Below are 21,122 nucleotides of genomic sequence, written 5' to 3' on the forward strand. Positions count from 1 at the left end.
TTATCTCTTTGAAAAGTTAAATATTTTTTAAAATTAGAGATAGGAAATAACACTTGATTAGAGTAGACTTGCTAGTCAACTCTATTGTTTCTTATGGAATTGGAAAATTTAAGTTCTACATAATTTCACCCACATACGCTATATTAACTTAAATTAAAAATATTGTAAATTATAGCCGACATTAATTCCCTTATATTAAGAAATTTAATTTAAAAATATAGTTATAAAAATAGTTTTCTTTTTTAATTTATGTTTTCAATATAAAATTTTTATTTTTTATCCCCTGATATATTTTCAATATAGCATTATATATAGTTTATCTCAAACTTGGGGATATCATTATTTTGAAAAATTAAATTTATTATTTTGGTCCTTAATTTTAAAAAGTTTTATATTGGTCCCATAACTTTTTAAAAGATGTCATTTTAGTCTTTTTTGTCATATTAGCGACGAAAAAACTGAAAAATTGGTCGCTAAATTGGTCGCTAATATGACAAAAAGGACTAAAATTACACCTTTTGAAGAGTTAAAAGACTAATATGAAACTTTATAAAATTAAGGGACCAAAATGAACTCTGAGGATAAAATATAGGACAAAAAGTATTTTGCCTTTTATTATTTAATGAATTTAAAAAAGAGACAAAATGACTTGACTTATTAAGAAGACTTACAAGTAACTCTACTTTTTCTTTTTGTATTTTCCGTGTTGTACACACCCGTTTATTTATTGTACTACTTTTGTGAATGAGTGTATTTAGGTTTTATTATTATGTATTTGAAAATTTAGGTAAAAAAATTTGAAAATAGACAAAATCTTTTGAATCCGTGTATGTTACGCTTGCCTAAAATTTGAGGACATTACTTTTTTTTTTTTAAGTTAAATTTTTTAAATTAGAGAAAGGAAATAATTATTTTATTAGAGTAGACTTGCTAGTCAATTCTATTGTTTCTTATGGTATTGGGAAAGTGATGCATAATTTCACCAACATACACTATTAACTTAAATTTAAAGTTAAAGGTGGATTCTTATCTACCCAACTCAAAAAGTTGGGTAGAGTTACCTTCAATGTAAAATATCTTGGAAACAACCAACAATTGAATTACTTTACTAGCGGGATATCCGTGCTATCGCACGGGGCCGTTTGAGTTTAATATTACGTGGATAAGATCTATCTTATAAAGTTATTCCGTATATATGTAAACAATACTCATATTAATTGGATGACTATCGGAATAAAAATTAAACATATGGTATGTTAAATAATAGTTAACGATATAAGAGCTAATAATACATCCAAATTTTAGCTCTTTAACTAAAACAATAATTACACGTCGCAATATGTCATTTGTCAGTTTTTAAATTTGTTTTACGGGTTATAAACATTCACATAATCACAAATATAAACAAAAAATATGTAGCAACCTTTATGCATTGATTAAAGTAATATAACAACACTATACTTATTTGATCCAATATAAAAATACTTAGAACCCGTTTATAAAACACTTATTTGATCCAACGCTGGGTAAAATAATTTTATCAAAATAATTAGTAGATTTTACTTGTTTATTAAAATATTTGTAACTTGTTTTCGTTTATAAAAATAATTGTATCACCAATATACTTTTTCGCATTTATAAAAATATTTTTAACTTATTCACGTTTATAAATATATTGTATTAATAGTAGACTTTTCCAGTTTATAAAGTTATTTGATATTTATTTTCGTTTATAAAAATAATTGTATCAACAATAGTCTTTTTTCGTTTATAAAAAAAAATTGTATCAACAATAGACTATTTTTGTTTATAAAATATTTGTAACTTATTCTCGTTTATTACATCAATTGTATCTATAGTTGATTATTCTCGTTTATGCAAATATTTGTAATTTATTCCGGTTTATAAAATCAACTGTATCAACATTATTTTAATTTGTGAATACATTTATCTATTGAGAAATTATTATTTAATATTGGAGAATAATAATTTTAATAATACATTCAGTTTTGCTTTAATATAAATTTATTATAGATAATAAAAAACTATATTATTAAATAATAATATAATATTTATTATTGTAGATATCATTACGAAAAAAATAAAAAATTAGATATAAGAATGACAAAAAATAAATTATAATATTAAATATTAATTTTAATAATACATTGAGTTTTGCTTTAATATAAATTTATTATAGATAATAAAAAGTTACATTATTAAATAATAGTATAATATTTATTATTGTAGATATCAGTACAAAAAAATAAAAAATTAGATATAAGAATGTCAAAAAATAAAGAGTGAAGACCCATTTTGGTCCCTCACAATTATTACACGAGTCAAATTAGTCCTTCACAATAAATAAAATAGACCCAATTTAATCCCTTATAAAATTTAACCGGATCATATAAGTCCTTCTGTTAATATTTTTTTCAAACCGGTTTTTTCCTAGTTTTAAACCGTGACTAGACTACCACGTTGGATTTATTTATTTTTCATTTTTTAAATACTAAATTAATTTTTATTTTTAAATTAATTTTTAAACAATTATTAATTAATAATATAAAAAAGCCAAAATTGTTTCTTATAAGGAGTTGAACTCAGGCCCATGTGGTTAATCTTAAACAATTCTAAATTTAAAATACAAAATACAAAATTTGTATCAATATGATCTCGAACCTAAGTCTCTTCAGATTAAATGACAGTTAATTTAATAAAATAGAAATTGATTTGTCTATTTGTAAATGATAGTCATTTTACTAACAATAGAAATTGATTTGTCTAGTTGCTATTGATAGTCATTTTACTAACCGTAGAAATTGATTTGTCTAGTTGTAAATGATAATCACTTTATTAACAATAGAAATTGATTTATCTAGTCGTAAATGATAGTCACTTTATTAACAATAGAAATCGATCTGTATTGTTGTAAATAATAGTCATTTTATTAACAATAGAAATCGATTTTTTTAGTTGTAAATGATAGTTACTTTATTAACGATAGAAATTGATTTATCTAGTTGTAAAGTGAAAATCATTTAACTTGAAGTGACTTGGATTTGAGACATCATAGGTAAAAATTTATGTATAGAATTTGTTAATATTAGAAGAAATCATGGAAATTACTTGTTTAAAAATTACTTTATAAGAAATATTGTTGGTTTTTTTGATATTATTCATTGATAACTGTTTAAAAATGAAATTAAAAATAAAAATTAATTTAGTATTTAAAAAATAAAAAATAAAAAAAATCCAACGTGTCATTCCAGTCACGGTTTAAAAGTATAAAAAGAACCGGTTTAGAAGTAGGAAAAAACCGATTTGAGAAAAATATTAGCAGAAGGACTAATATGATCCGGTTAAATTTTGTAAGGGATTAAGTTGGGTCAATTTTTTTGTGAGGGACTAATTTGACTCGTGTAATATTTGTGAGGGACCAAAATAGGTCTTCACTCAAAAATAAATAATAATATTAAATAATAATTTAACATTTATTATTGTAGATATTAGTAGAAAAATCACAAAGTAGATCTAAGAATATCAAAAGAGAAAACGAAAGAAAAGAGAGAGTCAAATCGTTTTTATTGATTACTAAGTTTTTATTCTTAATAATATTTTTATTATTTCTTCTTTGTTTAATTTATTTAATTTGACAATTTATTTGTAGTGTAATTTAGAATGGCTCAACTAAATAGTGGCTCAATTTTTTACATTGATTGTAGTGTAATTTAGAATGGCTCAATTAAATGGTGGCTCAATAAATGTCAGAATAATTTGAATTTGAAAAAATAAATTAAATGGTGGCTCAATAAATGTCAATAAATTGTATCAACAATAGACTATTTTTGTTTATAAAACTATTTGTAACTTATTCCCGTTTATTACATCAATTGTATCTATAGTTGACTATTCCCGTTTATGCAAATATTTGTAATTTATTCCGGTTTATAAAATCAACTGTATCAACATTATTTTAATTTGTGAATCAACTGGACCAAGGAAGAGTACGAAGTTATCAACATTATTTGCTGTCGCACGGGTCTCGTATGGTTTTCATACCGCATGATCTAATAATGTTTCGTATAGTTCTATCTTATGTCAATATTAAGATAATAACAAACAATTAAAATGTATTAAAATCTGAGTTAAATAGTATATTAACCAAAAAAAGTCGAGATGAGCTTCATTAATTACGAAATATAGGTTAATAACATGCACCAACTTTTAAGCATTGATCAGTATATAATAAACCGTACAATTGATTCTCTAACTTCAATTATATAAAACAGTAGCAAAAGAAAGATTTAACAGATGGACATTAAAATGAACAGTCTGCAACTGCTATCTCATAGATGTGTCACATATACCCGTTAATTCATTTCATGTATTCATTTGGTTAACATACGTATACTTATAATATATAATCATGAGTTTATAAAAATTATTGTAACTTACTTTCGTTTGTAAGAGTAATTATATCAATATTTAGATTTGTTCTCGTTTATAAGTGTCTTGAAACTATGACAATTTATAAAAAATATTTTAACTTATTCATGTTAAAAACAAATGCTTCAATAGCTGTTTTTTTTTTCATTTATACAAATATTTGTAACTTATTCTTATTTATAAAAGTTATTCTAACTTATTTTTGTTTCTACGAATAATTATATCAACACATGCAATTTTTTTCGTAAATGATTTGAACTCGTGTGACTATTTATAAATATAGTTTTAACTTATTCTTGTTAAAAATAATTGAATATTTATGTTTCTAAAAATAATTGACTATTTATAAATATAGTTTTAACTTATTCTTGTAAGTTATTTATGTTTCTAAAAATAATTATGAAAATAAATATTTATCGTATCATCTTAAATTTATTTATTCGTTGTAAATATGTGTCTCATAAGTTTCTACCTATTATCATTAAAGTTATTTGATTAACATTTATCATTAAATTTTTATGAATACTATTTAACATTTTTTATCATGATAACAATTATAAAGTTAATTTGTAAAAATTCTTACATATTTTAGTTATTTTATTTGATTACCCTTTCTATAAAAATTTAAATAATTTTAAAATATATTTTATTTTAAATAAGGAACTAACTCATTATAAAATAATTTTTATTCTTATATTTTTAGAATGATAATTTGTAATTCAATAATAATGATTTCACTAAATAATTAAATTTCATAAAGTATAGGTTAAATGATAATTTGACATTATTGTAATTATCATTTAATTACCTAAAATATTTAAGGAAATCAAAAAATTGAATTTAAAGCTTAAAATATTACATTCCCGTGTCTGCATTTAAAACAACTTTTCATGTTAAAAATATTTTAACTAATTCATGTTAAAAAAATTGTATTAATATTTGAATTTATAAAATTATTCATTTTAGTAATTTATAAGTTTAAAAAAAAATTACAAATATCTCTGTTGATTTAGTTTTTTTATTAACTTTTTCCTGAAAAACTAAATAATTAAAAATTGTTTTTTATTTCAAGTAAAAAATATAAATTTTATTCAAAAAAATTTAATAATAAAAAACAAATTAGTAGTATTAAACACCTAAAAACAAAATTGAATTTCAAACTAAACAACTGGGGTCCCGTATCTTTATTAAAAAAAGGTTTTTATCTTCTGAACCTTTTAACTTAATTTTCAAATTAATTGTAAAAATTAATTAAAAAAACTTTTTATCTCCCTTGTGACCTTTCGATCTTTCAAATTAACTAGCCGTCTACCCGTGCGATGCACGGGAAATTTTATTAAATTGTTATTAATAAACACATACTTAAAAACTTATTTAACTTATTTAAATATTTCTTTTAAATTGTTTTTCTCTTATAAAAATATCAAACAATTTAATGTTTTGTATAATATAAAAAAAATTTAATATGATTGTAAAAAAATGAAAAGTGTAAAATTGTAAACAAAAACCATGTACACATCTAATTTTTATTAATCATCTTGTGTTATATATGTAAGTAATAGAATAAAAAATAAAATAAATAAAAAATAGACAAATAAGAAAAAAAATGGGAAAAATAGTAAATAAATGAGCAAAAATATAAATAAGACATGGAAATAAATTATAGAAGGATAACAAAACTAAATTCTGTAATAAATTAATAAAAATTGAGTTATTAATTAAATTAAAAAAAAAATACTTCATAACAAATACTTATATTTTGTTTACCAACAAATAATACTATCAGTGGAAAAAATAATAAGATAAAAAGACTAAACAAATTTTATTTTAGAAGCCAAACACTACAAGAAAAGAGTGATATAGCCACCAAGATGAGTATGACTAAGTAAGTGATGGTGGTGATTTGTAAATAGATTAAAATAAAATAAGATGAAATAGTAGTATATAAATGTTTTCTTATATTGATTGTGTTTTAAATTTAAAAAATTTAAAATAATTGTTATATTTGACTACTAAATACAAAGTTTATAAAAAATATTTTTTAAAAAAATCAAGACTTAACAAACATCGATAAAATAAGAGTGACAAAACATATTATAACATTGAAAAATTGAATAGTAGAAATAAATTTAAAAAATAATGTTTGGTTGATTTGGTTTATAACATTGAATTATAAAATTTGAACTAAATAAATCAATGAAAAATAGACATAATTCTGTCACATTCACAATAATGACATTAACTAATCTTTATTATTCCTTATCATTTTTTTATGCAGTCACGGAAACAAAATATAAACAAAAAATATTTGTAAAAAGAAATTTCAACCTTTTCGATTTGATTTGAAGTAGGTTGAGACTCTTTGCATATTCATTAGATATATAATCTGATTTAAAATTCTGAAGCCAACATCTTGCAACCATGTGTTCACTCAAATTAAAATATAAATAAAAGAAGTAAACTGTAAATATTGCATAATACATAATCCTACCACATTCATAATAATAACTTTAATAATTCATATTATTTGATGAACAATATGTAACACAACAACCTTAAAGATATAAAAAAACTAAACAATAGAAATAATTTTTGATGCAACAACACTATAAATAACGCTGTCGTAATAGGAATTATGTTTAACCCTCTCTAACATAATAGAGTCAATACTCTCATTAATAATATTAGCAAGAAGTAGAAAACCACCTATAATACTCTCATATTAATAAGAAGTAGAAACCTGGTATTTTAAGATCAATTTTGGAGATGAGTGAGAGAAAGTGGTGAGTGGATTTAAATAAAAACTTAAGAGGAGTGGGGAAGTTGATAATATTAGAATTAAGTGAACCTCCCCAGTAAAGGAGTGGAGAAGTTGATAGTATTCTTTGTTTTTATTTAATTATGCTATTCCAACTATTTCCAAGGAGGTTAACTACGTGAGATAATTGAAGAGGTGGGTTTAACCATTTATTTTATTAATTAAGGGGGTAGAACTATGAAAATACAAAATTGGTCATTAATTGAGGAGGTGACTTTTAACCGTCTAACTAAATTACGTGGGGAATTGATGTAAGTGGTGGGTTGTTTTTTTATTAGTTAGTAAATTAATATTAATATAATTAATTATTATTATTATCAATGAAATAAAAAAAATTTGATGGAAGAAGTTGTAGGATTATAATTTAGTATGATTAATTTTTTATTTATTTAATTATTAAATGTTTTGGCGGGAGATTTTGGTGGGAAGAACTTCTAGGATTATAATTTAGTATGATTGCATTCAACAGTGAACTTTATACCTGACCTCCCTTCAAATTAAAAGCATTGAACAACGAAAAATTAAATTTCAGTTGAAAAATTAAAAAGATATTTTAATAGCAATGAAAACAAAAAAATCAAATATATTCACAAAATCAGAAAAATAGATTATATTTTTTTTTTTTTAGGTTTATAACCACCGGTTTAGTCCGGTTCGGGGGAACAGCTCTGGCATCAAGTGGGTCAAGCCCCCTCCCGATCGCAGTCGCGGGGGATCGAACCGTGGTTCTCCCTACCAAGTCCAGCGCCAATCACCACTGGACCGTGGTTCTCCCTATATTTGATACTTATAATATTATGATTCTATATTTCACAATAAATTTCAATTCTCTGCATATAAAAGAGGGCTCTCTTAATAAACTTAAGAAAATTAAATTTATGATTACTATTTATAAATAAATTTTCATGACTATCATTTATTATTTTTTTATCATGATTAAAATTATAAAGTTAATTTTAAAAAATTATTTTTTAATTATTCCATAAGTATAAAAAATTACAAAATCTCAATTGTTCATGTTAATCACTGCCCAAACATTGCATCGCTATACGTTTTATGATTCTTATTCTCTCTTAGTTTATACCTAGTCATCAATATTTGTATCATAAAATAAATTATAAAGTTTATTATAAAGTTTATATTTTCTACAGTATTAATTTTCATTTTCTATTAATATCTAACTAACTATTTGCATTTTCATTTTCTGCAGTTTATATTTTCATTTTCAATTAAATGTAAAAGGAAACAAAATATTTACAAAATCTCTCATTAAATGAAAGAAAAAAAACTGAACATCAAAATCTCCATCGCTCTCAAAATCGATTTAAATCCCTCGTATTTCTCAACAATTCAGAAAATCGAAAATTATTTGTTCCATCAACTTAAGATGGATTGATATTAAATTTCAGAACCTATAATGCAATTCTAACGATATAGAAGCAAACTATACATTTCTTTTTTAATTTCCTCAATCCCAACATCATTAACCAACTTTGTGCCATTCCACTTTGTGCCATTCCATACGTTTAAAACATTTAATGGATATCCTCCTGCAATTATCCTTCTGCAATTTTGAAAAAGTAAATGAGTTTCACATAAAAAAAACTATACATCCAAACAATAGAGGAGGGAATCAATTCCAAGCACAATTCCTTTTGCAGATCTTTAGCTGCTTCATTTTTTTAGTCCCCATTCCTCTTTCTCTTTATCTTTATCGTACCCACACTTTGAGAGTATGAACCTTTTCATAAATCAAATACTTGCAAATCGATTTTTATTCTTTTAAGCTAATAAGAAAATAAGCACAAATGAAATCGATAAAAACCGAAGTTCACGATCGCATCCAGTTTAAATCAACCTTTTACTTCAGTAGATCCTGTTTCAAAGAAATTTTTTTAATTAAAAAACAATAAAACATTGAAAAGAGAAACACAATCAACAATAACTTGTATATTATTTTACTTTTTCTTGGCTTGAAATCGAATCCACAACCCACAAGTAGATCTCCATCTTCTTCTTCACTTGAAACCCACAAGCAGATTTCTAATTTCTTCTTCACTTGAAATCAAAACCACAACCCATAAACAGATCTACGTCTTATTCTTTGTGAACTGAAAAATCCACAACCCACAAAACCATTAAACTGATATCCATAAAGACATGGTCATGAAGCAATAAATCATTGGTTGGTTGAAGAAACATTTGCATGTTTTTGAAAGAAAAAAATATACAAACACAAAACCGAACAATACATTTTGTACCAACAAAAATAACATTACCTGAATAATGATGAGAAGCAGTATGATAGGGATGTAATTTCAGCAGAGATCTCTGCATATTTATATAAGAGTTGGTTAAGGAAAAGATTTGATGAAGTGAGATTAGGGCTTGGAGATTGTGTATTGAATAAATATCGTGTTTGGAGATTGGGAATTAGGTATTAATGACAGCGTGAAAAACTTGGTGAGAATATATTTGGCTTAAGAACTGATAATATATTTCTTCGTTGGTCCTCCTCCTTTCCTTCCCCTCAGACACGCTTTCTCAAACTTCATACTCTTCCTTCTTCATCTTCCTGTTCTCACAAATAGATTCTGTCATTTTATTGAAAACAAATGAGTCAAAGAAAATACTTGAGAAAGCGACATAAAACAAAAATTAAAACCATTATTATTCAGATCTGAAAAATTAAACTAACAATAGTGGTTCCAATCATTAAATAAAATGGGGATTTGAGACCCTTCTTTTCAAGCATATCATTTCTTCTATGGAGAAAAAAGCCTGAACAAACAAAATCTGTGGAAAAAGGAAAATGATGGAGGAAAACGAAATCTGGAGGGATGAAGAGAGTGAATGAGGAAAAACAGAAAGAGGGAGAAGAAAAAGAGAGACGTGAGAAGTTGAAAGGTTAGTGTGGTAGGAAGTTGTGTCGTGTTGTTGCTTGGATGTTGTTGCATATGGCTGCTTGGGTTTATCATTCCAACACACATCCATAAAGACAAAACAAATCACGCTAGAATCTGTAATCATGATATTTTGTAATTCTCAATGCATGAAATGTGGAAAAAATAAAAAAAGGCAAATTTAAATGTGGGAAAAATTAATCGAGCAGTATTGTTGTAGTGATGTCATGTCAGCAAATTCAAACTTAGAATCAACCATAATGCAGTATTTAACAATAAGACTAAGCTGTCCTTAATTATTAAATTAGTTTAAGTTAAACATAGTTAGGGTATACGTGGAAATTCCAGGTACTTAAATTTTATATATTGTTAATAGATAATTAATTAAATGTGTAAAATTAAATGGAAATTTGTGATTGGTTGAAGGTACGGGACCCAACTTTTTATGATGGGTAGAGAAGTTGTCCCCAAATTTAAAATATTGAAAATTATAATAAACATTAATTATCATTTATTAAAAAAATTAATTTAAAAATACAGTTATAAAAGTAGTTTTTATTTATTTGTGTTTTTCAATATAAAATTATTATTTTTTATTCCGTGATATATATATATAATCTCAAACTTGGGGATATTATTATTTTGAAAAATTAAATTTACAATTTAATAAATTTGAAAAGAAAAAAAAGACAGAATGACTTGACTATATTTAAACACGTTTGTTTATTTATTGATATTTAAAAATTTAGGTAAAAAATAAAGGTAAATTCTTAGGTACCCATGATAAGTAGTTGGGTACCTGTACCTTTAGTGTAAATTCTATTAAATTTTTTATTTATTTTAAAATAAATAAAATTAAAAATATGACATGGCATTGAATTATCATATTTGATTGGTTGAGGGTACCAGTACCCAATTAAACTAAAGGGTACCGGAGTGTTCACCAAAAATAAAATCTTTGGAGTCCGTGTATGTTACGCTTAAAATTTGAGGACATTATTATTTTTATTTTTTTGAAAAGTTAAATTTTTTAAATTAGGGAAAGGAAATAATTATTTGATTAGAGTATACTTGCTAGTCAACTCTATTGTTTCTTATGGTATTGGGAAAGTGATACATAATTTCGCCAGTACACAATTAACTTAAATTTAAAATATTGCAAATTATAGCTAACATTAATTTCCATTTATTAAAAAAAAAGTTTAAAAATATAGTTATAAAAATAGTTTTTACTAATTTGTGTTTTCAATATAAAATTATTATTTTTTATCCCCCGATATATTTTCAATCTAGCATTATATATAGTTTATCTCAAACTTGGGGACATTATTATTTTGAAAAATTAAATTTACTATTCCAGAAATTTGAAAATGTGATCGAATGACTTGGCTAGAATACGAATGCTTATGTTATTTTTTTGGTGCAACAAAGACCAAAAAAATGACGAGTAACCCTCTGCTAGGGTTTGTCTCCACAGACCAAAAAAATCCAACAGAGGAAGAAGATCAATTGGAGAGGAGCACTAAGAAAGTTAAAGAAGGGAAGCATCCTAAGGTGGTTGTCGGAGATCTTATAGGTAATACTGTAACCTATAAGGATATGGTGACTGGAGGTAACAGTGAGACCGAGAAAGCGGAATACGATACTGAAGCTGATATGCTGGATCAAATCATTGAAGATATTGACGGGATGACAGTGGAGGAAAATCTGATGGGAGGATATGAATGTCCAAATTTTGTGCTTTCAGATCGAGAAGAGAAACGGATCCACCGGCCATGGAGGAGAGGTGTTATTGTCAAGCTGCTAGGGCGGAAAATAGGCTACAAAGCCTTGGAGAATAGACTGAGACAGATGTGGGTTAAAAAAGGAGTCATTAGTATAATAGATCTAAGTAATGACTATTATTTAGTGGCATTCTCTCATGAAGATGATAAAAGAGTAGCAATGGGGGAAGGACCATGGTTTATTTATGATCACTACCTGACTGTAAAAGATTGGTGCCCAAATTTCCATCCGAAGAAGGACACTATTGAAGAAGTTGCAGTTTGGGTAAGGATTGCCGGACTCCCCATTGAATATTATGACTCTAGAGTCTTGACTTTCATTGGGAATAGGTTGGGCAAGGCAGTGAAGGTAGATAAAAATACAGTGAAGCAAGAAAGGGGTAAGTATGCTAGAATGTGTGTGGAAGTGAACCTGACAAAACCATTACTTGCCATGTTTTCCATAAAAGGTAGAAGATACAAGATTGAGTATGAAGGCCTTCATTTGCTATGTCTCCACTGTGGGAGATATGGCCACTACAAAGAAGGTTGCCCTTTGTTAGTGAAAGGAAAAATGGTGGAGAGTAATCGTAGTGTGGAAATAGGTGAGAGTTCTACATCGGAGCTGCGTATTTTGAAAGAACCAGATGCTGTGGATGGCCCGTGGACGGTTGTGCAGAAACAAAGGCGAGGAAACAGGTTGCCGGAAAAAAAAAAACAGTGGTCCGGGGAGAATTAATGCTGGTAATAATTTGAATGGATCTCGATTCAATTCCTTGTCGGGAAAGGATCAGGAGATTAATGATAGGCTAAAGAGAATTGATGGTGGAATGAATGAGGTTGATGGGGCAATGATTGGGGGTCTACCCAAAAAGGCAAGTGTGGATTCTGAGAAGAATAAAAAAAAGAAAGAAGTTATGGCTGACATAAATAAGGAGAGAGAAGAGGAAATATTAAATAAGGAAGTGATGGATTCGTTGAATGGCATGGGAATTCATGAGGCAATTATTGGTGGAGAAAAGGAAACTATACACGTGGGGAGACAAGAAAATAATAGACAGAAAACAAAGAGCATTAATGCTAAAAAGGTGATGAAATTAAAATTGGCAACACGTGTTACAGCAGCTTTCAAGGGAACAGGGGTGAGTGGGACCAAGCATGTAGTAGAAGGAGGATTACGTGAAAATCAAGAGAAAGTGGTGGGCCTATATCATCTTAAAAAAAGTGTGCATCAAGGGAAGGAAAACGTGAAGAGAGACGTGGGTGTAAACAAGTTTCACATGGTGGATAAGGGAGAATCTTTTTGTATCAAGTATCCTGATATCAACACACCACAAAATATGATTAGCTCTTGTCTTGATATTGCTACTCATACAAGGCCACCTGACATGAATATTCAAGTAATGAGCAGTTCACCAGATATGATAAGGGAAGAGGTTCATCATGAGACTGAGGAAAAGAGTATTGAAGAGCAGAGTAGTGAAAGCAAGAGGCTACATGAAGATATGGAAGTGGTTTCGGAAACTCAAGAAGATTAACTGATTGAGGGCCTGTTCTTTCTTTATTTTTGTGTTAATGATGAATGTCCAAAATAAATTGATTGTTTGGAATTGTAGAGGAGCAGCTGGTAAAGCTTTCTATCGATATAGTAAGCATTATATTGATCTGTATAGACCTACTATGTTTGTAGTTATGGAAACGAGGTGTGATCCCATGAAACTGACCAAGAAATTTAAGTCACTGGGATTTGATGATATGATTTACATGGAGAATCAAGGTTATGCAGGGGGCATTATTGCAGGTTGGAAGAAGCAATATTTGTCAGTCAATCTTGAAAAAAAGGATATGCAATACCTCCATTTAAAAATTGAGAGTCATCAGGCTAAGCATTGGTATTTTACTGCCGTTTACGCTAGCCCTAATGAAGTTCATAGACAAGCATTATGGGAGGAGCTAAAGATTACTGCGCAAGGAATGAAGGTACCTTGGCTCTTAGCTGGTGATTTCAATGAAATTGCTAGCATCAGTGATAAGAAAGGTGGTGTTCCTGCGTCGGCCAGAAAATGCCATAACTTCAGAGATCGTATTAATCAATGCAAGTTAATGGATCTTGGAGCTAGTGGTCCGAGATTTACGTGGAGAGGTCCACTGTATCATGGAGGTCAAAGAATATATGAGAAACTTGATAGAGCTATGTGTAATGATATGTGGAGATTGGAGTTTCCGAATGCCTATGTCAAAGTTTTAGCAAGGGTTGAGTTTTCTGACCATCATCCCCTTATGATTACCTTGGATCATTCCTTTAATGGAAAAGAAGAAAAAAAATTCAGGTTTGAGAGTGCCTGGTTGTTGAATGACTCTTATCATGATATGCTCAAAAAGGCATGGCAAGATGATAAAGATATATATCTGAATTTGAAGCATGTGCAAGATAATATCAAAGAGTGGAAAGAGGATACTATGGAGCAAGTCAGTCGTAGAAAGAAAAGAATCATGGCTAGGCTTGGTGGTATTCAAACAAGTTTGCAAAGAAATAGTCACAATCCTGGATTGAAAAGCCTTGAGCAAACTTTGCAGACGGAGATGACGAATATTCTTAAGAAAGAAGAAGTGATGTGGTTTCAACGGTCTAGGGCTGAATGGCTTATCAATGGGGATCGGAATACCAAATACTACCACATGAAAGCTGTTACAAGGAGGCGAAAGAATAAAATTCTTATGCTGCAAGATTCAAGTGGACAGTGGATTGAAGATGTTGAAGAGATTCACCATATGATTAATAAATACTACAAAGATCTCTTTTCCTTGGGTCATAGTTGGAATAGCTGGCGTCAATCTCCAATAACTTTCCCAAAGTTGGACGCAACTGATAAGCAAAGGATGGAGTCTTCTGTGAATGATGAAGAGATTAAGAGTGCGGTTTTCGCTATGCACCCTTGGAAAGCGCCAGGACCGGATGGATATCCAGCAGGTTTCTATCAAAAATCCTGGACTATTGTTGGTAATCAGGTTTGTGATTTTGTGAAGAAGGTATGGAGGAATCCGAGAGAAATTGCTGAAGTTAATCAAACGGATATTTGCTTAATTCCTAAAGTGGATAATCCGGTGAATGTGGCTCAGTTTAGACCTATATCTCTTTGCAACACCATCTATAAAGTGGTGAGTAAAATAATTGTGGAGAGGATGAAGAAGTGCATGCAGAAGATAGTCTCACCCTATCAAACTGGCTTTGTTCCAGGGAGAGCAATCCACGAGAACATTATTATAGCCAAAGAGGTAATGCACATGATGAATAAGAAGAAAGGGAAGAAAGGCTTTTTTGCTATTAAAGTTGATCTTTCTAAAGCTTATGACAAGTTGAATTGGGAGTACATTTGGAATATTTTACGTGAAATTGATTTGCCTGATGTGATTGTTAATATTGTTATGCATGCAATTACAAGTGTGGACACGAATGTCAATTGGAATGGGAGTAGAACTGAGTATTTTCGACCTCAACGTGGTATTCATCAAGGGGATCCAATCTCACCATACCTGTTTGTGTTAGGTATGGATAAATTGTCTCACTTAATTGAGTATGAGGTCCAGAATAAGAATTGGAGAATGTTCAGAATGGGGAAGCAAGGCCCTCTTATTAGCCACCTTATGTTCGCCGACGATCTACTTTTATTTGGTGAAGCTACAGAAAATCAAATGAAATGTGTTATGAGCACGTTGAGGACTTTTTGCCATATGTCTGGGCAGGAATTAAGCAAAGAGAAAACTAGTATACTCTTTTCCAATAATGTTAGAAGAGGAATGAAGCAAAAGTTACTTCACATATCAGGCTTCAAGGAAACATATAGTTTCGGGAAATATTTAGGGGTTCCACTTAAAGGAAACAAGTTGAAGAGCATGGATTATCAGTATTTGATTGAGCAATTATCAACAAAGTTGGCAAGCTGGAAAACCAATCATCTCTCGCTAGCTGGCAGGGTTACCCTATGCAAAAGTGTGTTACAAGCGGTTCCTATTTATCCTATGATGTCTGATATGCTTCCTAAGAAGTGTGTGGAGACCATTCATAGATTGCAGCGAAATTTTATATGGGGAGAAACTAATGATAACAAGAAGATTCATGCAGTTAATTGGGACACCATTACTAAGCCAAAAACGTATGGAGGACTAGGGCTTCGAAATTTAGATGTGATGAATAAAGCGTGTATTGCTAAGCTAAGCTGGAAAATCATTTGTAATTCTGATGATTTATGGTGTAGGGTGTTGAGGAGCAAATACCATGTTGAAGAGTATGCTGTAAACCTCGATTTTAAAGCGTCTGACTCAAGCCTTTGGAAGGAGATCGTCAAAAACATTCCGGCGGTACTGAGTGCTGGCATTTGGAACATCGGGAATGGGAGAAGTATTCATGCATGGGAAGACAATTGGCTTGAAACAGGTAGAAATTTGCTGGATTATCAGATCAGTGTGCCAACAGCACTAGAAGATGCAAGAGTAAGTGACTTGCTGGACCCTAGTGGGAATTGGAATTGGAGCTTATTGCAGTCTTGGATGCCGAGAGAAATCTTGCAAAGGATGATGACTATTGTGCCTCCAAACGATGAAGAATATGGAGATGAGTTTGCTATTGAAACCAAGATGGATGGTTCCTTGTCAGTCAAGCATATATACTTGCATATGGGGGATGAGGACGCATGGACAGTTGATGATGATTGGAAACGAGTTTGGAACCTGAATGCTCCTGAAAGAGTTAAAAGCTTCATGTGGCTGCTCAAACATGATAGACTTTTAACTAATGCTAGCAAAAGCAGGAAAGGATTAGGCTCGGCTATGTGTAACCTTTGCGGGAGAGCTATGGAAACAACAATTCATGCCATGCGGGACTGTGACAGTGCCAGACAAATGTGGAGATTGCTTATCCCTCATGGAAAACGTGGTGTCTTCTTTAGGTCTGATTTGCAAAGTTGGTTTAAGAATAATATTAGAAACTGTCATTGGAGTAGCATTTGGGCTATAGGGTGTCATGCACTTTGGACATGGAGAAATATGGAAGACCATGATAAGGATTTTGTGAGACCTTTCAATACAAGCGGATGGATTATGCAGAAGTTTAAAGACTATCAGGACGCTAAAGGTATGGAAAAGAGGGTTCAAGCTAGAGACTCCGTGACAAAGTTGATTCGATGGATTCCTCCCGATGCCCATGAGGTCAAATTGAATGTTGATGGCTCTTGTAATCTCAAAACTGCTGGATGTGGAGGTCTTATCCGGAACTCGAGTGGTGATTGGATTCGTGGTTTTTCGAAGTCGCTAGGGTGCTGTAGCGTGATTGTGGCGGAGTTGTGGGGAGTTTTTGAAGGGCTGAAGATGACTAGTGGGCTTGGTTTGATGAATGTGATTCTAAATGTTGATTCTATGGAGGTTGTGCAAGCCATAAGGAAAGGCCAAACAACTAATGGTGAAGGTGGATCTCTCATTAGACGAATTAGGAATGCTATGGATTTGCATCATATGGTTAAGTTGGAGCACACGTTTAGGGAAGCTAATCGGTGTGCGGATGCGTTAGCTAAGTTTGGTTGTAGCCTTAATTCAGAGTCAATCGTTTTCGATACGGCTCCTAGTTTCCTTTCCCTCATTTTGGAGAGTGACGCCAATGGCGTAACCACTTCTAGAGTGGTCTTTGTTTAGCTTTCTTTTTGGGCTTTTAGCCCTCCTTTGTACCAAAAAAAAAAAAAAAGAATACGAATGCTTATAATTAATTCTAGTCTTTTTTTCCTTCATATTTTCTATGTTGAACATATTTGTTTATTTATTGTATTTTTTTTTTTAAAGTCTAACTAAACAATGGCCTCAGGGTCATGGTTAATCATTTAAAAAAAAATATTTTATAAAAAATTTAATATTTTAATTTTTAAAGTATTAGATATACAGATTACCGAGATAAATTTACTATTTTATGTCTTAACCATCGTCTCTAAGAACAAAGACGACATAGCTAGCGACCCTCCCTATCATATGTCCGCTAAAAAAAAGAGTGGGACAGGACAAGCCTGTAAAATGAAATGGACATAAGAACTTAGCCCGCCCCGCCAAGGTGGCAGATTGACAGGTGGCAGACTTTTCCGCCTATTTTTTATTTTTTTCATTTTTTTAATAGATTTTTTTACAGTTTAATTAGATTTTTCACATAAAAACAATTTTTTATTAAAGCACTTTTAACAAATTTTACTTTAAAATATTACATATATTGACAAATAAATGTATAAAATAAAACTATCACAAATTAGAATTAGTATAATTAACTTAAAAAATAACAGATTTTGATAGAGCAGCGGGTTTTGGTGGACGGCACACTTTAGCAAGAATGTGGGCCGGCCCGGCATACCTCAGCATGTTATGTCACCCCAACTTGAGAGAGCACTTGTTAGTTTTTTTTTTTATTCTTTTACCCCCTATAAGAATGTGAATGCGTGTATTTGGGTTTGATTATTACGTATTTTCAAATTTAATTAAAATATGTGTTTCTTAGGCTTATCTTTTTTTTTGACCAAAACAAAATTAACGTCTTTCATTAATCAGAATATGTTCGATACAAGAAGGAGGTACATTAAAAGTGCTACGCCTAGACCAGGAATTGGCCGCCTTCGCTAACGAGTGGGCAACCATATTCGCTTGGCGTCTAATAAACTTAGCCTCAAAGTTTGAATAACATTGTAACAATCTCTGTATAGATAAGATAATCACACTAAATTCAGAATTTCCACTATGGTTGGAATGAATCGCCTGAACCACCCTTTGGGAATCACTTTCAAATATGACTTTATCCAGCTGATTTGCTATAGCACCATGGATTGCCTCCTGCAGGGTCACAGCCTCTGCCTCGACAACGGGAAGAAGATTAGAATCCCAAGCTGTACCTGCTAAGATAAATCTACCACGATTATTTCTTACGCTTATCTGGAATGTGTATGTTACGTTTATCTAGAATTTAAGGAATTTTGAAAAGTTAATTGTATTTTTTAAATTAGAAAAAGGAAACAATTATTTGATTAGAGTAGACTTGCTAGTCAACTCTATTGTTTCTTATGATATTGGGAAAGTGCTGCATAATTTACCCAACATATACTATTCACTTAAATTTAAAATATTGCAAATTATAGCCAACATTAATTCTCATATATTAAGAAATTTAATTTAAAAATATAATTATAAAAATAGTGTTTATTGTTTTCAATACAAAATTATTATTTTTTCCCTAATATATTTTCAACCTAGCATTATATAGTTTCTCTCAAACTAGGGAAATCATTATTTTAAAAAATTAAATTTACTATTTAATAAATTTGAAAAAGAGACGGCATGACTTGACTAGAGTACGAAGATTTATAATTAGTTATAGACTTCAATAGTCTTTGAGAGCCGACTTTATAAAGAACAGATTTGGTTTGCCGTTTTTTAAGTTTTGCTCTAGTTGAGTGGATTTTGGTGTAGTCCTCCACTCCTTTTTTAACAGTTTGCTTTCTTTTATATATAATCTTATTAAAAAAAATAGCTTTTGGTCCCTCTAAGTTAGCGAGTTTTTGATTTAGTCCTTGTATCTTTTTTTTTTGTATGAATTCTTATATCTCAGTTGCATGTTGGCTTAGTCCATAGGGTTAATTTTGTTTAAAAAAAAGCTGACCGGGCTAACGTTGCTGATTTGGAAATGATTTATATTTATTTTTTAGTTAATATAATACACATGTGTATATCTATCAGTTTCCCACCAAATATGTCAAATATTCATAAATGTACATTTGCTTTTAGTCCTTGTAAATTAGGGTTATGTATGTCAGATGAATTTAGAATCTATGTGTGTGGGTTGGAGGAGACGAACAAATGAAGATGGAGAAATTCCCTATTTCAAGATCAAGTAACACAATCGCTTCAGTCGAACACTGTGGAATCGTCGTTCTTTGTTCTTTGTTCTATAGGAGAGTTACTTTTGTTCATTATCCGTTGTTGAAACCTGTAAGTCATGGAGTTCACTCTGATTGTTCATTACGACGGTAGATTTTTTAGGGACTGTATTGTATATTACAGTAGGGGGAATGATCATGTAATAGAAATCGATTTGGATAGATAGAGCTTATTTGAATCAACGGGGATTGTGAAAGAGCTAACTGGTCTTAAGCAGTCAGAATACTGATTATGGTGGTATAACAATGATGCTGATAGGTATAGTAGAATGGTCAGTGATGTGGATGCTCACAATGTATATCAATATGCTTTAGAAATGAAATATGTAGTCAACATATATGTCGAGCTTAAAGGCAATGCAGTAGAATGTGAACAAGTTGAAGTAGGAAATGATGTTGGTGGAGTTAAGGATGTTGAAGTAGGAAATGATGTTGGTGGAGGTGATGATGTACAAATAGGAAATGTTGTTGGTGGAGTTGAAGATGTTCGAGTAGGAAATTATGTTGAAGTATGTGATGAAACTGAGGATAGTGAAGACAGTAAGGATAATGACTTTGAAGCTAATCGTTTATCATTTGATGACAACGATGATGAGAGGGCTCTTGGGTTGAATGACAGCTTTGATGAAGACTCGGCAAATAGAAAAAAAGGTAGGGTAAAAGTTCCACCAAAGAAGCACAAACTCACTCCAAAGAAATTTCAAATTAGTGTTAACAATGCACTGTCAACAAGTGGTATGGATAAGGAGATAGAGACAAACTATGCTAGTGATGAGCTTGGTAGTAGTGATCCTGATGCATCTGATGGAGAGAAGGAACCAAAATATCCAAGGTTTAAGAAGGAGGAGTTAAGCAAGAATTACAAATTCAAAGTGGGGTTGGAGTTTGTATCACTAAATGAGTTTAAAGAAGCAATTACTGAATGGTCTGTATTAAATGGGACAGAGATCAAGCAGAGAAAGGGTGATATGCAAGGTTAATTGTGGCTTTTTAGCACTAGTAGGTAAAGTAGGGAGTAAGCACGCGTATGGAATGAAGAAGTGGGTTAGAAGGAACCCATGTGGTAGGGTATTGAATAATAGTTCTGCTAGTTCCAAGTGGGTTGCTAAAATGGTGGCGGATAAAATGGCATCTTCTGATGGTGTGAAGATTCGTGATATTGTCTCTGAAATAAGGAGTATCTTTGTTGTTGGTATAACTATGGGCAGGGCATGGAAATCTAAACAAATTGCAA

At 30.2% G+C, this 21,122-nt stretch overlaps 1 protein-coding gene and 1 long non-coding RNA gene across 2 annotated transcripts; one reads left to right on the forward strand and one right to left on the reverse strand.

Annotated features, from left to right (window-relative positions):
• Positions 1–8,578: 8,578 nt before the first annotated feature.
• Positions 8,579–10,245, reverse strand: LOC131639474 (uncharacterized). The gene is made up of 4 exons (XR_009294970.1): positions 9,966–10,245; positions 9,547–9,861; positions 9,230–9,378; positions 8,579–9,143 (listed from the first exon to the last, which is right to left on the reverse strand). It is a non-coding gene; the product is annotated as an uncharacterized LOC131639474 (long non-coding RNA).
• Positions 10,246–11,610: 1,365 nt separating this feature from the next.
• LOC131639472 (uncharacterized) lies at positions 11,611–12,672 on the forward strand. Its single transcript, XM_058909969.1, has one exon. It carries the CDS (start codon positions 11,611–11,613, stop codon positions 12,670–12,672), a length of 1,062 nt encoding a protein of 353 aa, XP_058765952.1.
• The last annotated feature ends 8,450 nt before the right edge of the window (positions 12,673–21,122 follow it).

The sequence above is a fragment of the Vicia villosa genome, unplaced genomic scaffold (assembly GCF_029867415.1).
Source record: "Vicia villosa cultivar HV-30 ecotype Madison, WI unplaced genomic scaffold, Vvil1.0 ctg.002649F_1_1, whole genome shotgun sequence".
NCBI classification, from domain to species: domain Eukaryota; kingdom Viridiplantae; phylum Streptophyta; class Magnoliopsida; order Fabales; family Fabaceae; genus Vicia; species Vicia villosa.

What these genes read in the sequence shown, in the direction of transcription:
- LOC131639472 (XM_058909969.1), top strand. Translation starts at nt 11,611, where the DNA reads ATGACGAGTAACCCTCTGCTAGGGTTTGTCTCCACAGACCAAAAAAAT.